Source organism: Sinocyclocheilus grahami, unplaced genomic scaffold (genome assembly GCF_001515645.1).
Source record: "Sinocyclocheilus grahami isolate Dianchi unplaced genomic scaffold, SAMN03320097.WGS_v1.1 scaffold74.1, whole genome shotgun sequence".
Lineage (NCBI taxonomy): Eukaryota > Metazoa > Chordata > Actinopteri > Cypriniformes > Cyprinidae > Sinocyclocheilus > Sinocyclocheilus grahami.
The window spans coordinates 2,247,103-2,271,210 of NW_015505253.1; the positions used below are offsets into that span (position 1 = coordinate 2,247,103).

Genomic DNA, 24,108 nt, shown 5'->3' on the forward strand with positions numbered 1-24,108 from the left:
ATTATTTTTATTTTTTTTATATGTAAGATGTAGCTCAACAGTCCCACCAGAGCAAAGTCTCGTTTTTTGTGGCAAATCTGTGCCTGAGATGAACTGCTTTTTTTTCCTTTTTTTAATGTTCTGACCATGGACATAATTTAATTTTTTGTCCCCAAGACTGAAGACCTCAGTTTACGGTTACATGGAGCGATTGAAAATGTGGGGCAGTTGTTGGGGTCAGAAGTTCAGGTCTTATTTTGTCTGTAGGCTGAGGGTTGTGTTTTCTTCTTCTCTGTTTCTGTTACATGACTTATGGAAGTGACCTCCTTATTGATCTAAATTTACCACAACCTGTGTGCTGCTGTATTATAAACAGAGATTTTTAAAGGTAACTCACTACTAGCATCACCACAGAACAGTTGTGATAAATAATGAGGTTTCCAGAACACTCGCCATTGGCCAGCCAAACAGGAAGCCACGCCCCAAACTCAAGCCATTGGCTGAGACATTAGCTCTGTTTCCATCCAAAGATTCGAATTAAACTTATGCACAAAACTGGAATATCGCATAAAACATATGTGAATAAAGCACCGTTTCCATCCAACGAGTCAAAGAGAACAACATCGTCACTTCCTGGTAAACTGTGGCACTAAATATCACTTATAGGATATAAGAATATAGGAGAAGCCACTGAATATAATAATATTTATATATAATAAATTACTTGCGCCAGAGCGAGCAGACGAAACACAATAAATGCGGTCACTGCTCTCAGAGGTGGATGCCAGTTGTTTGGGAACGAAGTGTGTAAGAAAATTATACAGAAATACTTTGGCGACAGACTTTGCTCAGGCTTTTCAGAATGACCATAGCAACATATATATAGATGCTGTGAACGAGATCGGTCCGCTGCTAGTCAAGTTATCCCATCTCATAGCGCAAAGTCACATGACTTTTTAGATGCGCATGGAGGAATTTATTCGGTAAATGTGTTTCCATCGTAGTTTATGTGCATTTTTTCTTATCGGATAAAAAGTTTATCCTACTCAGATGTGCACATACATTTTTTTATGCGCATTTTTAAAATGTATGCGCATCTTGACGTTTCCATTCAGCATTTTTTCATGCGATATTCCAAAATGTGCATAAAAATAGGTGGATGGAAACATAGCTATTGTTGCTGTGTTAGGCTCAAACAAACAGCAATGTTTTGATAGCGCCACACACTTTTCAAGAAAATTACCTGACAAATTGATTGCTTAGTTAGTACATTAATCTGAGATACAAGACAGTATTTAACATTAAAACAATTCCCCTCAGTTTTAATGTTTTTGCTCAGTAATTTATTTTTTGTAAAAAGCAATTATTGCTAAGGTAAAGTGTGTAATTTCTGCACCACTAGCATCAGTAAACAGACCTTCTGTAATAATGACTGTCTCCAAACAGGTTTGTTGGCCATTGGCCAGCTAAGCAGGAAGCCCCGCCCCAAACACATGCCATTGGCTGAGCCATTGTTGCTGTTATACTCAAACAGCAATGTTTTTAATAACACCAAACACTTTTCAAGGATAAACTGCTCATTTAGATTATTAATCTGAGATATGAGACCAAATTTTAACAATTTACACAGCTCAGTTTGAATGTTTCTGCTCTGTAATTGCTTTTTTGACAGCAATTACTGCTATCCGAGTTAATATGAGTTTGTCAGTCTCCGTGTAGAATGCACTGAAACTAAATTATCGATTCTGCCTCTGTTTGACTGGAATTAAAATGTACAGCTTGTGATGTTTTGGTGTTTTTATCCATTTTATTTTGCAGGTGTCATCTACACTACAGATCTGTTGGACCGAGAGACGCAGGACTCCTATTGGCTGACAGTGTACGCTACTGATCTGGGAGTAGTACCGCAGTCAGCAGCACTACAAGTGTACATACAGGTAAATTAGTGTGCATCCTATGTGAGATAGATAGATAGATAGATAGATAGATAGATAGATAGATAGATAGATAGATATGTGTGGTAAATCTGTGTGTTTGAACAGGTTGAGGATGTTAACGATAACGCCCCCCTCACATCTGAGCCGATGTATCATGCCACCATTCCGGAAAATTCCCCGAAGGACCAGTCCGTCATTCAGATCCGGGCGCAGGACCCTGACGCCACGGCAACCGAGCCCCGCCTGTCATTCCGTATCTCCAGCGGCAACCCGCAGAACTTCTTCAGCATCAACCCGCGCACCGGTCAGTGTCCTGTCAATCAAACTCCTTCTGTGTGATAGATAGAATAAATTACTGTCAGTTTTAATAAGTTGAGTTTGTACGCATGTCCTTTAAAAAGTACCATGGTACAGTGATGGTATCATATGGTCCAGCTCTCCATCGTTCTATCCATCCATCTATCCATCCAGCCTTCGTTATTTCCATCTATCCAACTTCCAACCATCATTCTATCCATCTATCTATCTGCCCATCTTCCACCTATCTGTCCATCCATCCATCTATCTATCATTTTATCATCCATCTATTCTATCCATCCATCCATCTTTCTATATATCTATCTATATGTCCATCTTCCATGTACCATCTATCATCCATCTATCATTTTATCCATATATCTACCCATCCATTTATCTATCATTCTAGCCATTCATCCATCAGTCTATCCATCTATCTAACTATCATCCATCCATCCATCGTTCTATCCATCTATCTATCCATCTATTGTTCTATCATCCATCTATCTATCCATTCATCCATCTATCTATCCATTCATCCATCATTCTATCTATCTATCTATCTATCTATCTATCTATCTATCTATCTATCTATCTATCTATCTATCTATCTATCTATCTATCAATCTATCCTTCTCTCTGTCTATCCATCCATCCATCCATCCTTCTCTCTGTCTATCTATTCATCCATCCATCCATAATTTGTATACACTGTGATTTACCATGGTACCGTATCTACAAAAACATGGTAATAACTTTTGGTCTTTTTTTGTCTTTTTACGAGTGTTTTAGTCTTTGGTGTAGATAAAGCTAATTATTCATTAATTAATTCTGCTCATTTAGTATTTAAATTCACTCATTTAAATATCAGCATCTGGGTGTGTGAGTTCTTGAGGTCTGTCGCTGTTCTCCGCATAATGACATCATCGTTTGAGCCTACTGTAAATCCTGGCTGCTGATTGGCTGGTGTTATGGATTTGCCTTTGATTGACAGATTAATTTCATAGCCACAGGCCCTTCCCTCCAGACACACGCCCCATAGTGCATGTCAGCAGGAAGCACGATCCTAATTAAAAACTTTGTAAAGGTCACAAAAGGTCAAGCTGTCAGAACGATAGAAGGCAACAGCAAACGGGAAGCAGCCAGAGAGAAAGATCAGAAAGTGCTGTGAGGTTTGATGCAATAAGTTTGTTTTCATAAAAGGTATTTCCTGAAAAACTCAACACATCAGTTTTCTGCAGACTTCTTGCAGACTGTGTGTGTGTGTGTGTGTGTGTGTGTGTGTGTGTGTGTGTGTGGCAGAAGGACTTCTTGCAGACTGTGTGTGTGTGTGTGTGTGTGTGTGTGTGTGTGTGTGTGTGTGTGTGGCAGAAGCTCGATCGTGTTACAGATCAATGTGAAACCACTGGACACCATCCATCTATCCATCCATCCGTCCGTCCGTCCGTCTGTCCGTCTGTCCGTCTGTCTGTCTATCAATCTATCAATCGTTCTATCATTCTGTCATTCTCTCTTTCTCTCTCTCTTTTGCAGAGGTGTGAACTGTTTGATTTCAGTCTTGTATTTGTTTGTTCTAGTGAAAGCTGTCTAAATGTTAATCAAACGGTTGCAGGCCTGGCCTCTGCTCTCACCTTTCAGCATCATGAGAAAGGCCTTTCAGCCTCGTCATGTTTAAATGTATGTGTGTAACAGAGACGATTACACATCACCATCTAGCTGGCACACACCCCAGCTCTGTTTGTTGGGCTTTTATTTGGAAACTTGTTTATCTGTTTATGTATATAGATTTCATGAATTATTGATGCCAAGTCAAATATACCGAGCGCTCAGAGAGAGATGAAATTACCGCTCTCAGGAAACTTCATTCAATTCCAGGTTTAAATAAAGTACACATGAGGAGGGAACTTGTGGAGAAGTATTGAGCAATACAGTAAAGATGACTTTAGAGGTCATTTTATTATTCTCCTATAAAGCGGAGTTGAAATGGATGTTTCTGAGATAGCCAGATTTGATTTCCTTTCAAGCGGAGAACATGATGCACAGCTTTGAAAAGTCAGACCTTGTTATATATATGTATGTGTATGTGTGTGTGTGTGTGTTTAATTAATGACATCTTTGAGTCACTGGAGTTTGTGCGTGCCGCAAGGAAATGTTTATTTATTGACACATTTCTGTTTTTTGAAAGTGTGTGTGTGTAGTCAGCATGGTTGGCGGCAGATGTTATGAGGATATTTTGATGATGCACTGTAGCGTTTTGTGAAGGTGACTCCAAAACAAAACATCTTTAGTTCTTTCACAAGACTGGAGTTTGCAGACGCTCCCTAGACACGTCTTTGCTTGTTTGTGTGCTCTCTCAACAGTCTAACACATCTGCTGGGACAGTTAAAGTTATATTGTAGTTTACACACGTTGCCTGGACTGATCCCTGCGCTGAGAAATGTGTGGTCTCTTATGATAGTTTACACATGCTTCTGAAAGATTTCTTTACTGTCATGGGGGACGTTGCTTGCATGCTTTATTGCTTTTGCAGATGTGTTTGTAACTGAGGAGTTTATACACAAACCCTAAACAACTCTGTTGATCGATCCCAGAAAGCCAGCCTCTAGTATCAATACTGAATGCAGGCAACAAATAAAAGGCCAGAAGAGGACAAGAATAAAATCTTAGCTCAGTCCAAAATAATTTAATTCCTAGCATCTTTTCAAAAGTATAACAAAGAAACCGCAACACAGGGCCAACCAACCCCACAAAAAAATACATACATAAATCAAATGTATTATTAATATAATAATAATATGTAATAATATAATTATTATGGTGATGCTTATTATTGTTATTGATGTTATTATTATTATTACTAATGTTGTTATCACCACATAATAGTCATATAATTATATAGTAATAATAATAATAATTTTATTTTGCTGTTATGTTTACTAATAATAACATATAATAATCATACCTTTTATTAGCATTAATTTAATATAATATAAAAATAAACCACCACCAACAGCAACATAACAAAATAAACATTAGTAGTAGTAGTATTTTTATTATTTTGCTTTTATGTTAATAATAATAATAATAATAATAATAATGTTGGTGGTGGTTTATTTTTATTATTATATTATATTAATGCAAATAAAAAGTATTATTTTAATAATTTGCCGATTCCATAAAAGTTTCAGTAGACAGAAGAGCAGTTTTGAAATCATTTTTAAATATTACAGTGAATGATAAACTGAAGCAAGATCATGTACTAATAATCAAAGCCTTACTGTTGCTGATTCACAACACAGGTCCTCTATGGATTCAGTGTATTCTGTTGCTTATGTACAGTGATAAATTCATTTAGACCGTCTGGGTTGTACACAGCAGTGGGAAATTGCACCATTTGGAAGCGCGTTTAAGCTTATTTAAGTTCAGAGTCTGTTCTCCCTAGTGCATCTACAAACAAATGCAGAACTGAGCGGTTTACACGCGCTCCTTGAACAACATGAGCAAAACTCTAGTATTATGGTTCATAGCATAATTTTGCTCTGATTTATTTGCTCTCATTGTGCTTCCGAACATCCCACCAGACGTTACACATGCTGTCTTGAACGGGTGGATGGATGGACAGATGATTGAATAGGTAAATATATATATATATGGATAGATGGAGGAATGGATGTGTGCCAAAATTATGTTTTTATCACACCTGCCAGTAGCGGGTGAATTGAGAAAATGTAATGACCATAAATATTTGTGACTGGTCATGAAATGTCTTTTACATAATAATTTTTTTTAAATAGTGTTCATTTATTTAGTGTGTGTGTGTGTGTGTATGTGTGCGTGCGCGCTTTTTAATGTAGCAATTCACACTGAATAATAGGGTAATATTAAGTATCTGTAAAGATGAAATTCTGCAATGAAAAGCTGCCAAATAATTTATATGAATATATAAATATATATATTCATATAAATTATATATAAAATAATTTATATGAATATAATGCATAAATATATTAATATTTGTGATATATATATAATATGTGTTATGTATAATGCATGATATATAGCATTTGTATATAATATGTGTTATTCGTTTATAATGTAAAATACAGTATGAATGTGTATGTATATATGCACACAGTTAATTTAGAAGAAAAAAAATACAGAAAGCGTAATTAAAATTCTACATATTGTCAGAAACGAGACCGGGATCCAATAGCAGGTGAACACAAAATCCAAGTTTATTGAAACGGTGATAACAAAAGGTAAATAAGTCAGCCGGATAGCAAAACCCCAGCAAAAAGTCAGTTCTGATTAGCGTGGAGGTTAGACCAGCCGCAGTCGAGCCCGCGGGGAAGAGAGAGGGCGAACCGGCGAATTCCAGGGGTTGTCTCGAGCATGGGCAGAGAGGAATAGGACGAAACTGCCGTGGAGAGACAGGCCTATGAGTAGCGAGAGCCAAGGACGGGAGCCGACCAGAGTTCTAGAGAGGCAGCAGGGTAGAAAGAGGAGGGTGACAAACACAGGAACGCCAGACCGACTAGACTAGAAAAAATAAAATAAAAAAACGAGTCAGACAAACACAGCATGGACAGAGACGATCTAAGCTGCTGCACAACATGTTACGGACTGACACAAGATAGCATTCAAGAGGGCCAGATAAAGGGAAGAATAATGAGGACAAAACGAGGTGCAGGTGAGAAGGGAGAATTAGCTAACAGGGATAACGAGAGGGGCGGGGTGAACACCAGGATGACAGCAGAGCACATGGCAAGCCGTCAAAACAAAAGGCCATGTGCTCCATGATAACAAAGCCCAAGCAGACCCCACCGAAATCGTGACACATATATAATGTGTGTGTACATTTTTTTTAAATATATATAATAATACATAACTAATATGTAATGTAATATCTAAAAATACATAATAATACATGTGTGTATTTATCATTTATATAAAAAATATATATAAAAGGTCTTTCCTTGCATATTAAAATTTTTCACATTTCATATTTTCATTATTGTATTTGTTTTATTATAATTGTACATTTTGTATTATTTTGTAAATATACATATTTTTATCAATATAATATTTGTTATTCATTTATCATGTAAACTACAGTATGCATATAGTTAATGTAAAACCAAAACAATTACAGAAAGTATCATTAAAAATCCTAAAGAATTTATTTCATTCTGTATTTTATTAAAAAACGCAAAATGCATAACTAATACGAAATGTGCTATAATACATTATACATGCGTGCAGATGTATTTATATAAACGTTTTGTCCTTGCATGTTTTCCTATATAATCATTATATCATATCTTAGCCAGCATCTATGTGAAACGTTAGCTCTCATAACAACATCAAAACTCTAATTTTTTGTGGTTTCCTCTAATGCAGTGGTTCCCAACCCTGGTCCTGGAGGCACCCCCAGCACTGCACATTTTGCATGTCTCCTTTCTCTGACACACCGATTTCAGGTCTTGGAGTCTCTACTAATGAGCTGATGACCTGAATCAGGTGTGTTGGGGTGCCTCCAGGACCAGGGTTGGGAACCACTTCTCTAATGCATGGAGCAGATCACACAAGTGTCCCGTATAGGATTCCTTAGGGGGGAAAAAAACTATTTTAAAATGATTTTCCGTGGCTTTCCACGGAGTTAAAGTTGAAAGCTACTCTGCAGTCAGTAAACAGAGTCTCCTGTAGACGAGGCGACAGCAGCTCAGAGTGTGCAAGATCACAGGAGGAGAACTAAACAGAAGCACTTCCATCATTATTAGACAGTCGCTTCAGTCGAGCGCATGAACGTCTTTCATTTCATTCACTTACGTCAGGTAAAACAGCCAGTGCCAGACTGTCGTTCTAGCAATTCAAACCGTGCATTGTGTAGCGTTCCTAACTCGATTTTATTCACTCGTCAGTCACAGTCTATTTGGACGGATGAATGGTCAACAGTCTCCAAACTTCGACAACAGTTCTTGTTTTCAGCTTTAAACTCTTCAAAAGGCTTGCGAAATCTCGCTCTTTCTCTCTTCTGCTTGTCTCAGCAGTAATTTGTGTCTCTGTGAATCTCGTCTGCGGGTTTCACACATTGGAGTTTCGTCTCCTCCAACCCCAGTTCTCCTCCTTGTCTTTCTTCCCCCTCCGTCTCATCCTCATCTCTCTCTTATCCTCTCCTAACACCTTCCTCTCCTCCCTCTCTCGCTGTATCACCCTCCCATTCTCTCGTTCACAAGGCCTTACGTGTCTTTTTGTCTCTTTCTCGGTTTCTTACTCTTCCATTCCATCCCCCTGCGACTCCTTAACATCCTTCCATCTTTCTCTCGCTCTGTTCTGTCTTACTCCTCATGATGAAAGACTCTAAGAATAGCGCTCTCTGTCTCTCAGTCTGCTGCGGCTCTGATAATCACTGCATCTTCTACAGCATGTAAACATCCTGTTTTCTCCATTCTTGAACCAGCGATACGGCACGGAGATCCGCATTCGTTCTGCTCACCGTGATTGCGATCATTCTGATTATCCTCCATAATGGATCATTTGGAATAATAGACGACTCCTGGAGTTTTATCAAAAGCATCGTTCGTCATTTCTGCGATAGCATGGCCTGAGGAGCAGTAATAAGCCATATCTTTAAAGTACTTCTCTAGTGGCATTTCTTTATAAAGTCTTATGTTTTATCTGTAATGTACTGACAGAATTAGGCCAGAAATATACCCAAGAAACATATGAACCCACGCACGACCAGTGATAATAATAAGAAATGTCTCTTGAGCAGCAAGAATGATCAGAATGATTTCTGAAGGATCATGTGACACTGAAGACTGGAGTAATGATGCTGAAAATTCAGCTTTGATCACAGGAATAAATTACATTTTAAAATATATTCAAATTGAAAACAATTATCTTAAATTGTAATAATATTTCACAATATTACTGTTTTTACTGTATTTTTTATCAAATAAATGCAGACTTGGCGAGCAAAAGAGACTTGCGCAAAAACAAAACAGGCTTTTGAATGGTAGTGTACATTTGATTAGTTACCTAAAAATAATGCATAATTGTAAATAGTTCTTCTTATGATAACTTTTATTTTAAAGGTGGGGTAAGCGATTTCTGGTAGCCAATGTTGACATTTGAAATCACCAAAACAAACACGCCCCTACCCCAAAAGGGTCTCGCCTCTATTTTTATAGCTCCGCCGCACACATACGTACGCAACTCAGGCAACGATTAGTTCTGTGAAACAAAGCAAAACCAATGTTACACCGTGTCTACACCGGACGCTATAGAACAAAATACTATAGAACTCATTATAATCAGTGATGCTGTCTACAGCATAGATATATATCGCAATATATCGCACAACAAAAAGCTGTTATCGTGTCAGGCCTAGCCTTGTTCCGCAGATGTTTTCCTCTTTTGTTTTTTATCCGCCATCTCTATCTTTCTGTCGCTCGGCTCGGCTAATGTCCGTCCCGTGCACTGAACGCTCTCCTCCACATCATGAGTAGACACACCCCTTACTGCTGATTGGCTACAAGTTTGTTTTGCTATTCGGCCCGAATCTGTTTTCTAAAGCATTTTTGAAAAATCGCTTACCCCACCTTTAATGGTTTAAATTCTGAAAGCTTTTGTAGTTTGCATTCAAGTGTTGCATAAAATGTTTTGTGCCTTACTGTTTTCATTATTTCTTTGTCAAGAAAACATTGTTTGCATGAGATTTAAAATTATTTTTTTATTGTATATATTATTTGTATACTTTTTATATTTTTTAGTGAAGACGTGCACATTGAATAACTGACAGAGGATGTTTACTTAAGATTACTCTATGTATAAAGATTAAGATTATGATTAATAAGTAATTACATTATTATTAATATTTCAATATTCTCTTAATATATTTTATATATTATATATTATATTTATATATTAATTATTAATATATTTAATAAATATTTAACTTTTTCATATTTAAAAATAAAATTTAAAATTAATTATGCATTACTAATATATTAAATTAAGCACAAAATCAAGATGTAATCTGATATTGTTGTTTTTATCAAAGGACATACACATGAAATTCCTGGAATTATAAAATGACTCATGGTGAATTACCTTAATATATCAGTAATCCCAATTTCTCTTTATAAAATAGTTATAATTAAAGCAGAAATACTGAAAATAGCTGTTCAAGTTCAAAAGGTGGATAAAAACTGGCTCAAACCATTTATGACATTTACTTGATAAAAGTATGCATTTAAATAAACTTGTTTAATCATGTCGTTTATTAAAAATAATCTGTGTAAGACTTTTTTCAATCAGTGCAAACGACTGTGTACTGTGTATGATGAGTGCAAAGGCTCGCAATAAATTATGGATGCCGTTTTGACACTTAGAAAAAGTGTGCAATTTAAAAAACAGCATGAATCGCCTCTGAAACTGAAATCTGCCAGTCTCTTGTTTCTTTGTCTTTTTCAGACGGCTGTTGATTTATAGATGCAGTGTGATCTCAGCATGTGTGTGTGTGTGTGTGTGTGTGGCCGGTCTATGTTCCTTTGGTGCACGTTTCGAATTTATGACGCCGACCCCGCCAGTGAATCACAGACACACTCATATGGGCCAATTCCCACCTGCAGCCATTCGACGCACAAAACACACGCAACGCTGGCAGTTTCCAAAGGTTTCGACGTTATTTTTATCCACAATGAGTTTCTTGGGAAATCAAGGCCTCCCGTATGAACCTTTAACGACTGTGGAGGAACAAAAGACAAATGCACCGTGAAATAAATGCATGTGGCGATTATAAAATAACTCAAAAACTAAAAAGATAAAAAGGAAGCTACATCTCATGCATATTCCAAAAGCAATAGATAACTGGCCTGTATAGGTATGCTGTTGTATACTGTTGCTGTTTTAGTTAATTGCTTGTAATCACTCGTCTCTCTAATTAATATGCTAATTCCAGTGAATGCAGCTGTTCTTTAGCTAAGCGCAAACTCATTCTCACTGATTGGATCCTTATACAAAGACACCCTCATTAGCAAATCCATTGCTGTTAGTTAAAAGTAGGTTAAAGGGATAGAGCGCCCAAAAATGAAAATTCTGTCATTTTCTCAGCCTCATGTCACTTGTGTGAGTTTTTCACCTCTTGAACACAAAAGAAGATATTTTGGAGAATGTTGGTAACCAAACAGTTGACGGTAGCCATTGACTTCCATTGTATTTTTTTTCCCATACTATGAAAGTCAATGGGTACCGTCAACTGTTTGGTTACCAACATTCTTCAAAATATATTCTACGGTACTCAACAGAAGAAAGAAACTCAGGTTTGAAATGACATGAGGGTGAGTAAATGATAACAGACTTTTCATTTTTGGGTGATCTGTCCCTTTAAGAGAAACTTTCGACTATATGAAAGTGTGCGTCTAGGGAATTTGTTTTTTTGAGAACCCTATATTATGGACGTCGCATAAAAAGCCTGTGTGGGTGTCCAACATTAAAGCACTAATCCATCCATTTTCCCCCCGTATGCAGACTTACTTTCCCACACACGCCGGTCAAGAGCGGTAGCTGTGTAACAAGCCTCTGGTTGCCATGACGATGAGATCAGAAGTCTGTAGACGTTAAGACCCCGCTTGCCCACTATGACCAGTAAACCCCATTCAGGTAGCAGCAATTATCCAGTGGGGCCTCAAACGGACTGTGTGTGTGTGTGTGTGTGTGTGTGTGTGTGTGTGTGTGTGTGTGTTACAGGCATTATGTAATCAGCACTCTTTTGTCGTGTGTGTGTGTGTGTGTGTGTGTGTGTGTTACAGACATGATGTCATCAGCAAACTTTTGTCTCTGGTCTTTTTGTTTGCCCCCACCGACGTTCCCGTCCTCTCCTGTCCTCCTCTTTTTGTTTCCTCCTTCCGTTTTTTCTCTCTGTCAGTACGAGTGCCCTGCGCCGCTGTGACTCGATTCAACACTGCTGCCCCCTCTCTTTTTTTTCCTCCTTGTGTCTCTCTTCATCTCTGATATGATATGGGTCAGTGATGGTGCGCCCTGGGATGCGCCTGATCAGAAAGCATACTTAAGGACCCGCAAGCACTTTGACGAGCCACGGAGAACGTTACTGAAGGAGCACAACTGCAGGGCTACAAAAGTAAAAAAGAAAAAAATCAACATAGCAAAAATTGTTTTTTGTAATGATAAAGTATAATCTTTTCAATTGTAATTTTAACTTTATTAAAAAACTTTTTTTTAAATAAATTGCACTACCCATATTCCTTATAGGTAATATATTATTACCTAAAAAATTGGGTTCCATGAGATTTTTAAATGTTTTCATAAAAAGTCTCTTTTGCTCACCAAAGCTGCACTTATTTGATAAAAATACAGTAAAATATGTAATATTGTGAAATATTATTACTGTTTAAAATAACTGTTTTCTATGTGAATATACTTTAAAATATAATTTCTTCCTGTGATCAAAGCTGTATTTTCAGCATCATTACTCCAGTCTTTAGTGTCACATGATCCTTCAGAAATCATTCTAATATGCTGATTTGCTGCTCAATATTTTGTGGAAACAGTGCTACATTTTTTCAGGATTCTTTATTGAATAAAAAGTTCAAAAGAACAGCATTTATTTGAAACTGAATTTTTGTAATTTTTTACAGTAAATGTTATTACTGTGACTTTTGTTCAATTAAATGCATCCTTGCTGAATAATGAATCCTTTCTGACCCCAAAATTGGTAAATGATTTATTACCATTAATATTTTATTATTTATTGCATACTTTGTTTTGTTTATATTATTTATTTGCTTACTTGTTTATCTTTCAGTATTTTTTCTCTCACTACTATATATCATGTATAATGTTTTTTGTGTGTGTGTGTTCCCTTCAGTGCTTTTCAACAGTACTGGTCTGTTGCTCAATCTATAGTGCCATGCCAAAGAAAGTACATTTGTATCCGGTCTAAGCTTGTAGTCTGAACTGAACATGAGGAGGAAAAACTGTGTATCACAAAACCATGGGAAGGAAACTATTGAGTTGCTGCATGTAGCGAGACCAGTGCAGACCGATTCACAAGCAAATGACTCGTATGATATCATTATTTTAACGGAATCATTCAAAAACTCTATGTTGTTCTCTTACGGTATCAAAAACTCCAAGTAATCATTACTTTTAGTGAATTTCATCTAACAACAATGAAGCTAGTTTTGTGAATTTAAGGTTTGTGAAACTTAAATCACTGTCTTTACTTGTAGTTAGAGACTGCAGAAGTGGTTGGATCAAAGATTATTTACAAAGCGCCTGCTAAAACGAATGATTTTGTGTGTTGCAGGTCTGATTACCACAACCTCTCGGAAACTGGATCGTGAACAACAGGCTGAGCACGTACTGGAGGTGAGACACACTCATGCAAACCCACATTGACACATATAGCTCCGTTCACACAAGCACACATCAGGTGTGAGAGCTGCGAGCCATGCTAATTTGCACTGCCTACAAATTGCAGATCAATTTTGTGAGGAAAGGGAGAATTACGACAATTTTCACTTCATATGAACGCAACATTATCGACGGGTTCTGACTGAGTCCTATAGACGCCTGTTTGAAATTCAAAATGCTTGTTCTGCTAGTATGTTTAAGTGCGAAAGTCAATGTTTCGAGTGGGTGTTTTGTGTTTCAAATAAAAGCGATTTGTCGTGTTGATCTTTTGAGAACGAACTTGTCACTCATGTTATGTTACCCGTTCACCGTGTGATCCCTTGACACCCAAACATTCCACAGACCAAACGCCCCTTTAATTTATTACAACCCCCCTCTTTTTTCTCATTTATTGCTCCCTCTTTCTTTCTCTCAGACAGACATATTGAATTTGTACAGGCGTGGCACGGCAGTCTGTGAAAGGAAATGAATAAAGTGAATTGAATTAATCGTTCTGTTGTTGTTGCCAAGATGGATGGCACACACAATGTCTTTTGTTTTTAATGATATCATTTAAATGTTCCACTGCACTCTTCTGATTGGCCGGCGGCCACGTGCGGCCGTGCTGATTGGTGGATGAGCGATGGGCATGTTTGCTAATGAAAAAGAAAAATGGATCGAATATCGGAAACAGGAAATGAGAGAAAAGCGGAACATGACTCATCATCACTCCGTTCTACAGAGAGAAAAAATATGTAGAAGAATCTTATTTCTCCTTTCCTGTCCATCTATAATGGGTTTTTACCATGAATAGTAGTGTTCATCTCTTGTGCTGTGACTCATGCTTCGAGTTTGATCTGAACAAATCTGTAATTCGCCCCACAATGAAATGAAATGAAATTAAAATGTTTCTTGAGCAGCAAATCAGCATATTAGAATGATTTCTGTAGTGATGCAGAAAAATCAGCGTTGCATCACAGGAATAAATTACATTTTTAAAATATATTCAAAACAGCTATTTTAAATTGTAATAATATTTCACAATATTACTGTTTTTGGCTGTATTTTTGATCAAATAAATTCAGCCTTGGTGAGCAGAAAGGACTTCTTTCAAAGACATTAGTGTTTTGAATGCAAATGTGAGTTTTATCCTCATGCTCATCACTGTTTTTGTGTCCAGGTGACTGTATCAGATGGCGGTCCTTCTCCCAGACACACCATAGTATGGGTGGTGATCCAGGTGTTGGATGTTAACGATAACAAACCAACATTTCCAGAGAAGGTGTACCAGGTCCGTTTACCCGAGCGCACCCGTAAACAGCGAGGCGCTCCTATTTATCGGGTGTTCGCCTACGACCAAGACCAGGGTGCCAACGCTGAACTCTCCTACAGCATCGTCGATGGCAACGAGGATGGGAAGTTCGTAATCGATGCCAAAACCGGTGTGGTTTCATCACCCAAGAAACAGTTCACAGCTGGAACCTATGATATTCTTACCGTGAGTTACCTTTGGCCCTTGAGCTTCTAAATAAAGTTAATCTCACACATGCATGTGATTATAAAATGAAATACAGTGTTTTATATTATGTGACTAAAATAAAATAAAAGAATAATAAAACAAAACAAAAAAGAATAAAACGAAATAAAATAAAAAAAGAATAATAAAATAGAATAAAATAAAACAGAAAATAAAATAAAAATATTAATAAATAAACAAGCAAGCTTGGTAGACCATCTTGGCCATGTTTAGAGCTGTTTAGACCACTTTGTCCATGCACCAAATACCTGACATGTTCCATAAACATGCCAATTTTTCCCTTACCCAATTGGAATTATATAAATCATCCATATTTGATATTAGGACAAGAAATAGTCTCACCAGGTTTAACCAGAAGTGTAAACTCATTTCCACGTCTTGGAAAACTCCCTTGACATATGTAGCAGCTCAATTCTCTTAATGAGGGATTTGACATTTTAAATTTCTTTTTCTTGTAAAAGGTTCGTTCACTGGATGCATTCTTCCATTTCAGTTCAGCCCTTTTAATGCCTGGTGTTCTTGTCTTCCTGATGTGCGTTTAACCTCTGCCCGCAGGTGAAGGCAGTGGATAATGGACGTCCTCAGCGCTGGGCGACGGCTCGTTTGCACATCGAGTGGATCCGCCGTCCTCCGGCCAGCCCCGTTCCTCTCGCCTTCGACGAGCAGCTTTACAATTTCACCGTCATGGAAACTGACAAAGTGGCGGACATCGTAGGTGTGGTCTCCGCCCAACAGCAAGGCTCCGCCTCCTTGTGGTTTGACATCACAGGTGAGTGCTTGGATGCTTTATGTTAATGTGATGATCTATGCAATTTAGAGATGACTTTAGCTGCAGGATAGACATGCAAGTGGATTTGTAGCATTTAGTGAAGGATTAAAAATAAATGCCAGGGGTTGGGATTTATTGTAACAATGTTTGAAATTGTAAATCTTTTTTACATTTTAAAAATTCTAAATTTTAAATGGTGTGTTTTTAGAAATAATTGTACTTTATTTATAACAAAATCTTTAAGTATATATATATATATATATATATATATATATATGTATAATTGGATTTTATAATGATAGGTTTGGCTTTTACAGATTAATTAGGCCAAATATTTGCATACTATGGTTTAGAGTTGGTGGGAATGTTTGTGGTTCACTGCATGATTTGTGGCGTTGTATTGCTATATTTTGCCATTCCACGGTCACCATGGAGATTGCTTGCCGCTGTCTGTATCTATGGTGATGTAAGCTTTGTATAACCTTACACAAACAAATTACTTAAGCCCCATTCACACCAAGAACGATAACTATAAAGATAACGATATTAGCGTCCACCCCAGCGAACAATATCGTCTGTTTATTCTAAGCGCACGCTCTCGTCTGCCGCTTTAAATTCTCGAGCTCGTTACAGCAGGATGGATTCTGATTGGCTGTCAATTTTGTATCGTTCATCAGCTGGAGAAAAATCATTTTGAAAGTGATTCCAACGATATCGTTTCTCTTTGTCTTTATCGTTATAGTTGTGGGGTGGACTCTGCTATTCTTTAATATTGAGAACGATTTTTAGAACTATATCTTTATCGTTATCTTTATAGTTATCGTCCTTGGTGTGAATGGGCCTTAATACATTTTAAATAATTGATCATAAAACAAACCTAAATTAATTATATTATATTATATTATATTATATTATATTATATTATAAAAACAAACCAAATATCAACTGCAAAAAACACATACTAATTAGGGCTGCACGATATATCGTTTCAGCATCGATATCGCGATGTGCGCATCTGCGATAGTCACATCACAGGATGTGCGATGTTTAGTATACTGATCGTTATATTTATACTAATCATTTTCTTTGCTCACACACAGACACCGCGTCTACACCAGACGCAACAGCTGTACAGAGATACCCATTTTAAATAAATTTAGTAGCAGAACTACTGCAAGCGATTTTCAATGCTGGAAATCCATTTATCCTTTGTTGAAACTTCCGCGTCATCGTGGAAAGCGCAGATCACGGTTGCTTAGCAACGGCAGATGCCACGAAAGTGCAAGTTCCCGAGCGTTTTGGAGAAAGCGGCGTGGCTGGCGTTTTCCATGCGTTTTTAGGCGCAATATGTGAACAGCCCCAAAGTCTGTCTACACTGGACGCGACAAAGTGACCGTTGCATATCATTTGAACTTTGTGTCAGTACGTCATAAAGAGAATGAGGCATCAGTTTACTGTCGGGGATTTGTCGTGTTGCGCCGCATCCAGTGTAGACAGACAGCATCACTGATTATAATGGGTTCTATTGTATTTTGACGCGCCGCGCCACACTGCTCGCGTCCAGTGTAGACGCGGTGAGAGCCACGCAGATGCACGTGAACACTGAATTCGGTTCACTTCTGCGTCTATTTGTGCCTGAAATACTGTGCTCTGCAAGTATCCTTGTAAACATAGTTGCTTATGGCTTAGGCAAAGGGAAACAATTGAGAAAGAAAATGGATGTGTAACAGTATATTGGTTCACAGCAGTTTAATGTTCCTGTTGCTTTCTCTGTCATGAATGTTAATCAAACAACAAAACACAAAGAAAAATCCCTTTTGTAGCTTTAACACAGATTTATTAGATTTTATAGTGAAAACTGCAGTGTTATTTTACATTTGATTATTCAATTTCTGTACCTGAATACTGTTAGACTTACCTGAAAAATATAAAGCACTGCTTATTTCATTTGTATCTTTGTTCTGTTATCTATGCTTGTAATTAGTTTATTTCCTATGCTGATTTACTCGCCTACAAAGTCACCCCAATCATTGATTTTTTTTTTTCCAAATAGAGTTATTGAAGTCATCTGATTTTTTTTCCCAAATCGCAATATATATCGCAGAAAAAAAATATATTGCAATGTGAGTTTTTTCCAATATAGTGCAGCCCTAATACTAATGACCGCCCTGATGGTTAATTATTATATTATATTATATTATATTATATTATATTATATTATATTATATTAGAGAGTGTGTTAATTTGAATAATTCTCTACAGTAATATTAATAATGCCAAGTTTAGTATTACACAGTGATGTTGATGTTCCAGACACTGAGGTCCTGTATCTGTTGATCTGGTAGGCAATGGGAGAGTCAGATTTGCAGCATGCATGCCGTTTGGTGTTCAGATACCTTCTGTTTGCTTCAGCAGCACCTGCTCTGCACTCTTTCGCTGCTCTGCCTCTCTTTTTCTCCTCCTCTTCTTGAGTCACAGGCCACTTCCTCTTTATTTCTTTTATCCTTCGACTCTTCATTCTTTACTTCTGTTGTTCTACTGTATCTCTCTTCCATCCTCTCTTCCTCTCTCTCTTTCTAAATGCTTCGTATGGGAAGGTCCACGCTCTTTCCGTGAGATGTTCTATATACAACAGACCGCTTGCGGCAGGAACTGTTCTACAGAAGGTATCTTTATCAGTTCAGCCGAACTCTTTTCCTCTTCTTTTTTTAACTCTTCTCTCTGTCAGTTTTTCTTTCTGTGGTTTCTCTCTTTCTCTTTTGTAATTCTTTATTGTGATCTCTTCTTCTGTCTTCAACTCTGTCTGTCTGTCTTTCTCTCTCTGCATGTCCAGGGCTCACAACGCAATGATTTTTACGTTGCCCAGTTGAAATTTTCCATTGTAGTTTTCATTGTTTTTGAACCCATGTTTCTAATAAATGAAGTTGTTACAACACCAACATTTTTGATTTGGTTAACACTGACGTTTCACAGTTCTCAATTCCCATTTGATAGCACATCAAAAACTAATACTAAGTTAAAACATTACAAAAAACAAACAGTCAATAATGAACAAATTACAAGCAATAGATACAAATGAAATACAGTGCTTTTCAGGTAGTATTCCGATAAGAAATAGATAAGAATAATCAAACGTTAAATAACAATCCATAGTCTTCACTGTATAAATTAAATGTAGATTGCACGCACAAAAGTTATTCAGTCAAAAGCAGTTAGTGATTTCCTCTTTTTCTTTTGTTGTTTAACATTCAAGAGATAGTTCACCCAAAAATGAACATTTTGTCATCATTTACTCACCCTCCACTTTAGTTGTTTGTTTCTTCTGTTGAACATAAAATGAGTTATTTTAAATAATGTTGTTACCAAGCAGTTGACGGTAGCCATTGACTGATTGAATATGGAAGTCAGTGGCTTCCATCAACTGTTTGGTTACCAATATTCAAGTTTTCTTATAATTTGGGTTCAACAGAAGAAGTTCATGTAGCTTTGGAGCAACTTGAGTGGGAGTAAATGATGACTATATTCATTTTGGAGTGAACTGCCCAAACTGCAGCAGGTTTTACATGTATGCAACTGTCACTTTAAGACTGAATGCACGGATCCACTATACTGATACACATGGATTTTTTTTCAGGATGTTAATGTTCACTTAACTTAATACTCTCCAAAACTGTTATTTTAACATAAACCGTTTTCTTTCGCAGCTAATAATGCTATAGCGGACAAAAACAGACCAAAATATGTCCACATGTCCATCTTGGAGAGTTCTCTTTTCGCGTCTTAAATGGTTTTTAAATTGCTTTAATGTTAATATTGACATCTTCTAAACGCCTGCAAATGATAAACTTACATAATGATGCCGTGACAATTTCATCAGGTCAGTCCTTATTGTCTAGCCCTGATGTCTCTCTCTCTCTGTCTGTCTGTCTGTCTCTCTTTTTCTACCTGACTGTCTGTCTTTCTGTCTTTTTTTCTCTCTGCATGTTTGTCTCTCTCTCTTTCAGTGATTCTATTTGTCTCTTTCTTCTCCAGTTTTTCTCTCTTTCTCTCTCTGTCTGTCCCTCTCTCTATATTTATATAAGTTCAGCAGAACTGCTCTTGCTCTGTTGCCGTTTAACCATCAGCTAGCTCTGCTTTCCCATCATCCCTAGGTGTTGTGCTGTGTTGCTTAAACATGATTGGTTGGGATGTGAATTTGAGGGTGTGTTTCTTGATACAAATATGATTTAAATGTGCGTTTGATATATTGCTGAATGTGTGTGTGTGTGTGTGTGTGTATGTGTATGTGTATGTGTATGTGTGTGTGTATGTGTATGTGTATGTGTATGTGTGTGTGTGTGTGTGTGTGTGTGTGTGTGTGTGTGTGTGTGTGCTTAACATTTACTGTGCAGTGGCGATAATGGTTTAATTCCTGCTTCCATTCGTGTGTGTGTGTGTGTGTGTGTTGTTTATGAGCTACCTAAAACCCTTCTGGCGGTCGTTGACCCAGCCTTATCATCTGCGGCCTGATTAAATGCGTCATTAAACAGCCAATCGAGTGTGCATAAAGGTCAGGGGTCAGCCTAGGGTTAGCTTGCCAAACGAGGGAGAGTGTGTGAGGACAGAGAGGGTTGACGGTGATGAATGAAAGGGTGTGTAAGTGAGTGTATGCGTATGTAAGTGTATCTCTCCACCAGGTGTTACAGCAACAGGCGGCACGAGATGATTAATGTGCCCTGGGTAGAACGAGTGTGAAGAGGGAGCAATAGCACCCTGCCAAAACACACTTCACCTCTGTTCACACGCATAGGGGTTCGAACACACTCATGCACCAAGGTGATCTACGTCTTAAAGGGATAGTTCCCCTGTAAATGACAGTTCTGTCACCATTTGCTCACTCTCATGTTGTTCCAAAATGACGTGAATTAGTTTTTTTTATAGATGTAAGTCAGAATGGTGATGCTGCTTGTTTTTCCATACAATGAAAGCAAATAGCTTTAAGGGGCTAAAAAAAACACCAGAAAAGTAGTGCATGTGACTTGAACACTATGTATTTCAAGTCTTTTGAAGTTTTGTGTGAATGAATGAAAACAGACTGAAATTTAAGTCTTGTTTGTGTTGTTACATTTTAAATGAAATGATAAAATGAGTGATACCAAAATGTGTTATTCATGGTCTTGTGACTAATCAAAATGTAGCAAAACTAGTCTAGACTGACGTTTGAGGCCTGTGGTGGAGGGCAAGATTTACAGTGAATTATAACTGAAATTTCAGCTTGTTTCTTACACAGTTATCATATGATTCAGCCATTTTTATAGTGCATTTTGGAGCTTGACAGCTTCTGGTCTGCTTTTGTTGTGTGGAAAAGCACAATGTGAACATTCTGTAACATCTCTTGCGTTGCATGGAAGAAAGGTTTGGGTGAGGGTGAGTAAATAATCACAGATATTTCATTTTTGGGTGAACTATCCATTATAGTCTAACAGCTGACTTTCACTGTGCGATAACAGTTGTTTCTTTGATCCATATTTTTGGTTTGCCTTTCTTTTGTTGGTGTTAATAGTCTATGAGGCTAGAGAACGCTGTGTGTTTGTGGGCAGCATGTGTCTGTTAGACTGTGTTTATGTAGGATGTGTAGAAAAATATAGACTTGAAGTCTTAGAAAATGGAGGAATCTTTTTTATATCTCTTCAGAGTAGCACACACACATGCATACATATGAGAGTGTATATGTCTGCATATATTGTGTTAGTGTTTTGCATATGTAGGATGTCTGTATATGTATGTTTATATAAGGATATATTGCATGTGTGTGTGTGTGTGTGTTCGCGCATTGCATATGTGGGGTGTGTGTATTAGCTGTGTGTGTGTGTGTGTCTGTGGGTATAATGAGGAAATCCCATCCTACTTATGTTTTGCACTTCCAAACCCTGTATCGCCCCCATCTGGTGTACCTGAGTAGTACAGTGGTCTGTGTGTACTGGTTTATATATCCTGGTGGGGACTTAAACCTGACTACACACAGACTCATGGGGACTCGTGTCACGGTGGGGACCTAAATTGAGAGAGAGAGAGAGAGAGAGAGAGAGAGAGAAATGTAACGCATTTATGTGTTTAATCATGTTTTCTCTTTTCATGTAAGGCGGTGATGTGGACAGTATGTTTGACGTTGAGAAAGGTGTCGGCACTATCGTCATCGCTAAACCTCTGGACGCAGAGCAGCGATCGTTTTACAACCTCACGGTGGAGGTTACAGATGGGACTAATATAGCGTACACTCAGGTAAACACACACACTCAAATAAAAATAAATAAACATTCACGGACACTTGATACTTGATACTAATACACTGATGTATAAGTATTTAATATTTTATATTAATGTAAATATATAAATATTGATAGTAGTTTCTCTCTTTTAATATTATTATTCTATAATATTATTCTAATTAATATTATATATATACACACAAATTAATATATATATATACATTTTCATATATATAATTTTTCATATTTATAATAATTCATAGATATAATTTCTCTCCACTTGTACACCTTTATTTTTTATTGATATTATATATTAGTCAAATTAATATTTGATCTATATGTAAAATTAATATTAATGTTTATATAATTAATATTTGTATCTTATATTAAAATATATATTAATATAATTAATATTTTAGTTGCTTTAATATTTATAAATCTGTATTAATTCATGTGTATAATCCGCATTTCTCTCCACTTAATTTTTAGATATCGTATGGCATTTCTTTCACTTACAGTACTTTTTTGCATTGCTTTTATTCCTTAGAATATGGCCAGACATGATGTTAAAAGGCAGCATAATGTTTCTTGTTATATTTGGAGCAGCTTTTTTGTCTTTTACATGAAAGTGTCTAGGGAGGAAGCTCACTAGGTTTTGGAGCAGAGTTAGTGTTTGTCCGCTTGACAGCAGCTGTTTAGTCGATGATTGATGCTGATGTTTGATGGTGAGGGTTTGATTGATAACGTCTGTCATCGTTCAGATTGCCTATCCCTGATGTCAAGGTCCCATCGGATTGATAGCTCCATTGCCATGGATACGAGCCTTTTTCAGTGTAATATGTCCGTGAAGGTCAGAGTTTAAAGGACACAATCCATCCTGAAAGGAAAAATGTGGGAGAGTGAGGAAAAATGAATGATCAATCTGTTCATCTTTCAGAGTAGAAGCTGCTGCAGTGCTTTGGGAGGAGGATGACAGGAAGAGCTCTCACATTTATTCAGTTTATTTGCTCACTATAAAGTAAATTAACATATACACACGCATACATAAGAACATAAACACAAAAGATAACTAATTCAAATTTAGTCAGTTGCATATGTTGGATGCTAAATGCACTCCTTTAAAAATACAAAGTACAAACACACACATGTGAACAGAGAGTGCTGGAGGGAGGGTCAGAGAAGGGACAAATGGAAAGAAAATGATGAAAGCGATTTTATTCGTCTCCAAGACTAGTTCTCTATTTAGAAAGCACCATCTTTCACACACTTTCATACTCAAATATACATGAATTCACTGTCTGCGATATACACACACACACACACACACACAGATGGAGCTCAGCTTGTCTCTGCAAGGCCAAGTGTGAGACGGAAGTGCACGTCTGTTATTACTTTATAATTAGATCAGCTAACGTGTTTCGATCTCACACGCTCACAGACACTCACAGTTGTGTGCTCTCACGCTGTCTGCGTGCTCCTCGGACCGGTGGGGCTATTTATACAAGTTAGCGACAACTGAGTATTTGCGTCAGCCAATTTGTTTGCGTTTCAGTGTTCAATCAGCTTCGATTTGTTCGTACACTCATGGTGCGTGCAAGTCATGTGATTTTCATTAAGTTCAATCAGGTTTTATCAGTATTGATCAGAGAATTTCACTTAGACTCGTAGTAAATAAAACTCCTGAAATGTAGAAAATTTGAAAACACATCAGTCAATACAAGGCTGCTTTATTTAGATGTGATCAAATTTACTAATATAATATACAGTGCTTGAATTTCATGAGCTTTCTTATTGAGTACAGATGAGAAAAATCAGATGAGAAAAATTGTTTTGTTTTGTTTTGTTTTGCTTTGTTTAGTTTTTTGTTTTGCTTTGCTTTGCTTTGTCTTGTTTTGTTTTGTTTTGTTTTGCTTTGCTTTGTTT

At 37.1% G+C, this 24,108-nt stretch overlaps 1 protein-coding gene across 1 annotated transcript in view; it reads left to right on the forward strand.

Moving 5' to 3' along the window:
* LOC107585783 (protocadherin Fat 3-like) overlaps positions 1-24,108 on the forward strand; it is a 165,193-nt gene that overhangs the window by 90,746 nt on the left and 50,339 nt on the right. Inside the window, exons 3-8 of the mRNA XM_016272930.1 lie at positions 1,798-1,916; positions 2,022-2,220; positions 13,546-13,607; positions 14,812-15,129; positions 15,724-15,937; positions 22,059-22,198. Of these exons, the coding sequence (XP_016128416.1) occupies positions 1,798-1,916; positions 2,022-2,220; positions 13,546-13,607; positions 14,812-15,129; positions 15,724-15,937; positions 22,059-22,198 (1,052 nt within the window). The remainder of the gene's footprint in view (positions 1-1,797; positions 1,917-2,021; positions 2,221-13,545; positions 13,608-14,811; positions 15,130-15,723; positions 15,938-22,058; positions 22,199-24,108) is intronic.